Source organism: Lampetra planeri, chromosome 33, assembly GCF_965212315.1.
Source record: "Lampetra planeri chromosome 33, kcLamPlan1.2.h2, whole genome shotgun sequence".
NCBI classification, from domain to species: Eukaryota; Metazoa; Chordata; class Hyperoartia; order Petromyzontiformes; family Petromyzontidae; genus Lampetra; species Lampetra planeri.
In genome coordinates, this window is record NC_136139.1 from 4,839,684 (window position 1) to 4,848,621 (window position 8,938).

At 55.0% G+C, this 8,938-nt stretch overlaps 1 protein-coding gene across 1 annotated transcript; it reads left to right on the top strand.

The window, feature by feature from the left end:
• Positions 1-1,601: 1,601 nt before the first annotated feature.
• LOC144729833 (putative G-protein coupled receptor 75) lies at positions 1,602-6,619 on the top strand. The gene is made up of 6 exons (XM_078610347.1): positions 1,602-1,627; positions 2,032-2,353; positions 2,570-3,088; positions 5,522-6,081; positions 6,161-6,175; positions 6,214-6,619. The coding sequence occupies exons 1-6, from the start codon at positions 1,602-1,604 to the stop codon at positions 6,617-6,619; spliced, it is 1,848 nt and encodes a 615-aa protein (XP_078466473.1).
• Positions 6,620-8,938: the final 2,319 nt, after the last annotated feature.

Below are 8,938 nucleotides of genomic sequence, written 5' to 3' on the forward strand. Positions count from 1 at the left end.
GCTTTGCTGGCTCCATCCTCGCTTCGTCGGACATCCTCTCCGTCGCGTTCCAGCCATTGGCTGCTCCTCCGTCATCGTTCTTGACCATCAAGCCACCCACCATCCCTTCTAGCGACAGTCTGAATGATGTCTTTAGCCCGGCGTATGTCCTCTAATCCATGTGCTGCTCCGTCTGTCAATGCTGTCCCAGCGTGTATCGCCCCATGCCTCTTTGCGCGGATACGTGTGTGTACGTGGGTGGGTACGTGTCCCGATATGTAAGGGGAGCGGTAGTGTAGTGGTTAGGGCACTGCACTACGAACCCGTCGGCCCGAGTTCGATAACCGCTAACGACTGAGGTCCGCTAGAGCTTATATTATGTGGTGTGTAAACATCAGCAGTGGGGAGACAAAGGCGGCCGGGGGTAGCGTTCACCACGAACCCCGTCGTGTGACCTACCGGGCTTCGTGTGTGCTCGCGAACAGAACAAAAGTGGGGAGCGGTGGTGCAGTGGTTAGCGTATTGCGCTACGAACCCGGTGACTACGAGTTCGATTCCTTGGCACGGCTAACATCAGTAGCGATACATATCTGAACGGGTCCTGTGTGTTGGAGGCGGAGGTGGTGGCAACGGCCTGTGAAGGTATTCACCCAGCAGTGGAGAGGCAGTGGCCGCTGCTGTTGCTGATGGTGTTCTTGAAGATGATTATAGTGATGATTTCGTTGATTAATAGCAAAGCCGTGGGGAGGCCTTCTGGCAGTGTATAACCAATGACTGAGTGCTGATGATGATTTTGATTTCGATGTTGGTGATGATGATAATTAACATAATTTCGCTATCCTTTCCCGGAATTCACACCACCTCTATTGTAGTCAAATCTTTACAACCGCTTCGCAATCACCGCTAGCATCGTACACACCCGTGCATTTACTTAACAAAGGTGGGTTCACGCACTGTGCTATGAACCCGACCACCTAAGTTCGATTCCCGGACGCGGCTAACACACCAGTGCCCGATACGTTACACAGTAAGACAAAGCAGTAGGCTGGCAAATTCGAGCCCCCCCCCTTACCCCCCCCCCCAAAAATCGATTATTTATTTAATCGAAAGGCGACCCCTGGATTGTGATAATTTATCGAATCATCATTGGGTGTAGGTGTAAGTGGGCAGGTGATGCATCTTACCGTGTTTTTTTTAGTATTTCCGCGCTTTACAAAAAACAATAGTATTGTTATTATCATGATAATTTTAATGGGGATGCTGTCTTGGTGTAATGGTCAGTAACACTGGACTTTAAATCCAGAGGTTACCCTGTTTGGTCTCCCGGCGCGGCAGTTGAAACAATGCTGCACATTTCTAAATGTCTACAACCACAGGTGGTCGATCGGCAGGCAAGGTCGCATGTGGTTGAGTGTGGGTATTCCCGTCTCTTCCAATTGTTTTCTTCTTTTGGCCAGTGTGGGGCTGTATCTCTCTCTCTCGTGGAAGCCCTTCCGCTAGCAGTGGCTTGAGGAAGACGGTTCTTGGTGGCAAGATGTTATTTACCTCACCTGGTATACAGGAGGTCATGGGTTCAAACCCGACCCTGACGCCTGTATATTTGGAATTTTCTTGTTCTCGCCATGGTGATCGTGTGGATTTTTCTCCGGTTGCTCCGGTTTTTCAGAATCAACATACGTTGGAGTATTTGGCGGCTGTAAATTTCCATGCGATAAGCCACTTCGTTGAGTTACCATTTGTGATAGCCAGGTCACTTCTGAAAAAGAGTTATAGCGCTCAGTGGGCCTTACCTGGTCAAATAAAAATTGCTGAACTCGTAGTAGTTAGTTCATTTCATGGCGAAATATTTACCCAATGTTATTGTTATGATTTCCACTCAGGCTCCGTCGTTTTACCAGCACCACCGCCAACCACCTTTCACTCGACACCAAGGCCCATCTTCCCCTCTACATAAATGGACGAAGACAGCACCACCACCACGGCCTGGTCCAACACCACCACCAGCAGTAGCACCATGCGCGACAACACCACCACCGCCACTGCCGGCGCCAGGCCATCCGTGGCCGAGCCACTGACAGCCGTGGAGGTGGAGTGCCTGGCCACACTGTGCGTGTGCTCCGTGCTGCTGGCGCTGCTGTTCTGCGCGGGCACCTACGGCAACGTGGCTGTGCTGGCTTCCTTCCTGGACCCGGCCTTGCGCAAGGCGCGCTCTAGCCTGGACCTGATGCTGGTGAACCTGGCGCTCTGCGACCTGCTCGTGTCGTGCGCGCTGGCGCCCACCTTCGCTTTCGTGCTTTTCCTGCAGGAGCACGAATCCTCCTCCGTCGCCACGGCCACCGCCGCCACCGCGGCCACCACCACAACAAACGGCTACAACAACTACAACCACGGCGACGGCAGTGGCGGTGGCAGCAACGGCAGCGGCCTCCACAGCGGCGGCAACAGCAGCGGCGGTCGTGACAAGAGCAGCGACGACGAGGACATCAACATCATCGTGAACGTGAACAACAAAGACGCCGCCGCCGTCGCCGCCGCCGCCGTGGCGACCACCATCGCCGCCGCCACCGCCGCCGCGGGCGCTGCCGTCCAGGACCCCGCGGCCCTTTGCTTGGCCTTCGCGGTCGTGGGCTCGGCGCTCCCCCTGCTCAGCCTGCAGACGGTGGCCATCATAGCCGTGCAGAGGCTGCGGCTGGTACTGGGCCGCCTCCAGCCGGGCCGCTCCTCGACGTCCCTCCCCACCGCCCTCTGCCTCTCGCTGGGCCTGTGGACGCTGGCGCTGACGGTGGCCGCGCTCTCCACCCTGGCCGGCTCACCAGCCGTGCGCGTCCGCCTGTGCGCCTCCTCCTCGTTGGCGGCCGCCTCGACGCCAACCGTCAACCCGAGCGCGAGCCCGGCTGCCCCTGCCGCGACCCCGAAACCGATCCCGGGCCACTACTGGATGGCGGCGGAGACGGCGTCAGTGTCGGCCGCGTGGACGCAGGTGGCGCCGCAGGTGTACGCGGTGGGGTTCGGGGGCTGTTTGGCCCTGGTGGTCGCGTCCTACAGCCTCATTGCACACGCGCTGCGGCGCAAGGCCAAAATTCGACGATGCGCCATCATCACGGTGGACGTGCCCAGGCAACGCGTGCAGCCACGGGGGCTGGCGCCATCTGGTCACCACCAGCAGCAGCAGCTTCAGATTCACCAGCAGCAGCAGTCTCAACTTGAACACCAGCAGGAGCTTCAGAATGACCACCGTCAGCAAGTGATTCAACGTCATCAGTCTGAGCAGCAGCAGCAATCTCAACAGGAGCAGCAACAGCAGCAGTCCCAACAGCACCAGCATCAGAATCAACAGCAGCAGCCACAGCGGTCGGAGCATCAGTCTCAAAATCATCAGCAGCAGTCCCAACGGCACCAGCAGCGGAATCAACAGCAGCAGCGGTCGGAGCATCAGTCTCAACATCAGCAGCAGCAGCAACAGAGTCATCATCAGCAGCAGGAGCCTCAACATCCGCAGCAGCACTCTCAGCATCAGCCACAGGCCCACGCTCTTGTCATAAGCAACAACCAGGTGAAGTGCTGCAGCACCATCAGCTGGGGGGCAATGCTGGCCTATTGGGACAATGCTGGTTTATTGAGACAATGCCGGTCTATTGGGACAATGATGGCCTATTGGGACAATGATGGTCTATTGAGACAATGCTGGTCTATTGGGACAATTATGGTCTATTGGGACAATGATGGTCTATTGAGACAATGCCGGTCTATTGGGACAATGATGGCCTATTGGGACAATGATGGTCTATTAAGACAATGCTGGTCTATTGGGAGAATGATGGTCTATTGGGACAATGCTGGTCTATTGGGACAATGATGGTCTATTGGGTCAATGATGGTCTATTGGGACAGTGCTGGTCTATTGGGACAATGATGGTCTATTGGGACAATGATGGTCTATTAAGACAATGCTGGTCTATTGGGACAGTGATGGTCTATTGGGACAATGATGGTCTATTGGGACAATGATGGTCTATTGGGACAATGCTGGTTTATTGAGACAATGCCGGCCTACTGGGACAATGCCGACCTATTGGGACAATGCCGGTCTATTGGGACAATGCCGGTCTATTGGGACAATGATAGTCTATTGGGACAATGGTGGTCTATTGGGACAATGATGGTCTATTGAGACAATGCTGGTCTATTGGGACAATGGTGGTCTATTGGGTCAATGCTGGTCTATTGGGACAATGATGGTCTATTGGGACAATGCTGGTCTATTGGAATAATGCTGGTCTATTGGGACAATTCTAGTCTATTGGGACAATGATGGTCTATTGGGACAATGGTGGTCTATTGGGACAATGATGGTCTATTGGGACAATGGTGGTCTATTGGGACAATGCTGGTCTATTGGGAAAATGGTGGTCTATTGGGACAATGATGGTCTATTGAGACAATGATGGTCTATTGGGGCAATGCCGGTCTATTGGGACAATGCCGGTCTATTGGGAAAATGGTGGCCTATTGGGATAATGGTGGTTTATTGGGATAATGGCAGTCTATTGGTCGGCTACGAAATATTAGTTTGTTGGGCAGTGAAACCCACGCACGGCGATCTACTTTTCTGAACATGCGTGTTACGTGACCCCCTTAAGTTCCACTGCCAATTCACAGCGGGCAACTGGGCAAGAGCGTGCGCTCAAACATTTGGTCAACTTTTGTCACCGCGTGCTCCGTCCTGACGATAACGGACTCGGCACCGAGTACAATAGACGCTTACTGCCGGGAATGGTGAGCAATGCGTCGCTCGCTGGAGAGAGACGCCGTAGCCAAAGAGGATCGGCTAAAGCGAGAAAGAGTGAGCGAGAGCCGGCTAAAGACGAACCGGGGATTGGAACGCGCATCCCTCGTGAGTTAAACTCAGCGACCGTCGTCATCATCATTTGGATTTCCGAATTAAATATGCCTTTCAAAGTAAATTAGGACACAGAATGTGTTTTTAAAGGTAATCTCATTGGGAAATGCGGGGCAGTAGGATGGTGGTGAGGAGTGTTGGGGAGGGGGGGAGTTCGGCTCAGTAACCTTGCTGCCAAACCCATAATGCACCCCTCCCACCCTTCCCCAGTACTTATCAAACTGGTGCTGGTCGCCTGCCAGACGCTTTTTATCTGAGAGCGAGCGGTTAATCTCAGTTGCAGGCTCTCTCTCACCTGGTGAGCGAGAATTTTACAATGCGAGCATTTTCTAATGCTCGCACTCGAGCTGCTGCTCACCACAGCGCAAAGCGTTTCGACGCATCGGTCGCCGGATCGACGACGGCATTCGTCGCAATTTCTCACTGATCAGAGTGGGCCGGGTGAAGGCTCCAATTTTACACTCCGGTAACAATGGATAATGATGATGATGATGATGATAAAATCGGTAAATGTGAAGAGAAACAACACATTGGGGCGCTCGCAAGCAACTCACATTTTGCGTGAATGTGAGTACTTGGGTGGCAAGGCGAATGCCGGATGTTCCCGCTCCCTATTCAACTTGCGCGTTCATTCGGCTCCAGGTCGCGACCCACGCTCGCCACGCCAGGCCCCCCGCCGCCGCCACCGCGCACCTCAACCTCTCCTCCTCCAAGGACTCGCGCGCCCTCGTCACGTGCGTGCTCATCGTCATCTCGGCGCTGGTTTGCTGCGCCCCGCTGAGCGCGACGCTCGCGCTCGGGGAGGAGGAGGCGGCCGTGCCGCAGAGCTCGCGGCGCCGCCGCCTCGAGTTGTGCAGCGCCGCCCTCGCCCTCTTCAAGTCGGCGCTCAACCCCTTCCTGTACTCGCGCAGCGGGCCCGGCCTGCGCAGGAGGGTCTCCTGCTGCCTGCGTCTCGTCGTGGCCCTCGGCTGCCTCTGCTGCTGCTGCCGCCCCAAGGCCCGGCTGCAGGGCCACGCCGTTGGAGTCGCGGTCGGCGGCGGTGGCCGTGGCCGCGGCGGCGCCGGCGGAGGCGGCAGAATCGGCGTGCGGAGGTCGTCGCACCGTGACACCAACTCGGCGTACATCCTCTCGCCGAGGGCTCCGCGCCGCCAGCTGGTGGACCAGGCGTGCGGCCCCAGCTCCTCCTGCAGGGGAGAGAGGACGTTTCCCAGCAACGACGTCGTCATGGGCGGCGGACGGGGCGGCGGCCGCGCCACGGACACGGACACGGCGACGGCGGAGCCGGGCCCGTGCGGCGTGCTTGTGTCCGGCTGCCACCCGTACGTGCACCGCAGCGGCGGCAGTGGCACCGGCGGCGTCACCAGCAGCTCGCTAAACACGCGCGTCGAGCCCTACGGCGGCAGCGGCGGCGGCGGCAGCAGCAGCCCTTCGCAGCAGGAGGCCAGCAGCGACGGCGGCTTCGTCCACCTCCCCTACAGAGACGACGACGAAGACGACGACGATGACTGCAACGGAGGCAGCCTCTTCCGTTCCAGCCGGACGCGTTCCCGACTCGGGGCGCTGTCCACATTTTCAGCCAATTCGCAACGTCAGCAGCAGGAGCAGCAGCGGCATCGGTACCAGCAGTATCAGGAGCAGCAGCAGAATCATCATCAGCAGCAGAACGTGGCGAAGCTGTCGGACTTTGTGGCAGAAGGGTTGGCCGGAGAAGCGGGGCAGATCCCCGTACCTTCTGTTTGAAGCGTTGGGGCAATGTTTGCGATAAGAACTCACAATGGTGATTTATAGCCCCTTTGTTGTCAACCCACTGCTGGATGAGAGCCTCTCTCTCCCATAACGTGTCAGTCGTAACATTGCCCCTACATTTACCTGGCAGAGCCTCGCTGAGTCTCGCCAAGTCTCAAGACTCGTTTTCAGGAGGCTCCTGCAGGGTTGTGATGTTTGGCCGATTTCCACGAGTGAGTGTTTGGCATCGTGGCAGGAGTATAGCAGAGAAAACCCACCACACGTACATCACGGGAAACAGTGATGGCTCTGCACGGATGGATTCAATCATCCATCGCTGTGCTACCATCTCCTTGGCCACTCCACAGCCCCAGAAAGCACCCACCCATGCAGTCTCCCATCCGAGTACTAACCAGGCTGAACCCCGCTTAGCTTAAGATCTGAGGAGATTCATACCTTGACGGCACAACGGAAAAGCACCTTCTTTCGTCGGTTTGCCATATCGCTCATTGGTGGGGATAGAGCATTCTCCAGCATGAGACCAAAAAGGAGGAACGCTCACTAACGATGCGTGATTCAAACATTCGCCATCAACATTCTGTTGCCAACTCTGATCCAATCGTGGCAACATCCACATCGCCATAGCAGGAGGCATAGGATGACCGCACTGGCTGACTTTACACAAATTGGTACTTATTTTATCTACCTGAGATGATGATGGGCGATGATTTGACTGATTCGACCATCCACCGAGATTTGAGTGAATGCATCCCACTTACAGAGCCACACGGCTTACCCAACTCAAAATGTACACGCGTCTACGTTACTGGCCATTGATGGAAATTGAACAAAGACAAAGATCCCTCGTATAGCATAGGGGCAAGTGCTGTAGGCGAGCACCTATGAAGGCCGGCACGGCACGCGACAGGGTGGGTGGCCAGCAACCACGCCTGGACCAGTCTAAACACGCACACACAACTCAGATCCCCCGTATAGCATAGGGGCAAGTGCTGTAAGCGAGCACTTATGAAGGCCGGCATGGCACACGAGGGGTGGGTGGCCTGCAACCACGCCTGGACCAGTCTAAACACACACACAGCTCACGCTAAATGGACTGCAGTCTAACTTCCTTGGACTGAGCAGCGCAGTGTAGCACATTTTTCCGACCCTCGGTTTCAGTGGTGTCGCGTGGTGAGCATGGGCCCTGGTGAAATAAATTGTGATGGGACTCGCCACTGTCCAATTTTCCCCGCCTCTTCCGAACACGATGCTACCTGGAGCCCCCTCCGGCCTCAGTGCAGCTGCACCGCCTGCACACTCCATATTTAAGGCCACTTGACCTGAGTGATAATGATGATGATTACGATGACAATGACGAGTGGACATCGGCCAGGAATTGAACTGGTCACCTCAAGGAACTGAGCTAATAGCTGTCTGCATGTTACGTATGGTAGGCTTTAACACGTCGTAGGTTTTGGCGACCCAATATTATCCATAATAGAGGATATTTTTTTGGGTTAGATCGCGCAGAATATAAACGTGTCGTTAAACCCGCCCAACACCCGACACAGCTAATTAGCAAAGTTTTTCACGTAAACAGAACGTGCCAATTAGTTACTAGTTCGGCACACCGTTTGAGTGTTGGAGAGTAAACCTGAAACATTTACAATTCAATAATTGTGACGTTTCGTTGGTAATTACAAGTGACCTCGTCAGGCAACAGCCACAGTTCTGGTTATCGTGATCTAACCCAAAAAACAACACCACCTCTCTTACATATTGTAGGCTGTAGCGTACGTTGAGCGCGACTGTCGACGAACTCCATGCGACGGGGGGACCCCCAGAGTGGTTTGCGGGGATAGGTGCCAAAGGTCCCAATTTAGAGCCCAGGGCCGCGTCGCTTTAAAAGAGCCCCCCCCCCGCCCCCTCCACCTCCACAACGGGAAGGAGCCACGGGGGCCTGCCCCAGTAGCCGCTGGGCGGCCCCTTTCACTCTGGACAGCGCGGCCCGCGGTCGCCGATCGTAATTGCATTGGCAGTAAGTCGGCAACGACGTTTCGGAATTAATTTAGACGGCGAGTCTCTTTTTCTTTTTAAATCCTTTATATTAAGTTCACTTGCTTGCTTGCTTGCACGCTTACGACCGTGCAAATTTTTCGGTCGTTTTTTAACCCACTTCCCGTGATCCAATCGAGCTGACATTTTGCACACAGACTCGTTGTGCGTGACAATTTATTTTCGTGAAAAATTTTTCCCAAAATTTTACACTTTTTAGGAAAAAATACATTATATTTAATTACCAATTGCTTAATGGTGGCAGGCAATCATCTGACC

Coding starts and splice junctions, on each gene's coding strand:
- LOC144729833 (XM_078610347.1), top strand. CDS start 1,602: ATGGTGATCGTGTGGATTTTTCTCCG. Junction 1,628..2,031: donor ATCGTGTGGATTTTTCTCCG/GTTGCTCCGGTT, acceptor TGCCGGCGCCAG/GCCATCCGTGGCCGAGCCAC. Junction 2,354..2,569: donor CCACCACAACAAACGGCTAC/AACAACTACAAC, acceptor GCTGCCGTCCAG/GACCCCGCGGCCCTTTGCTT.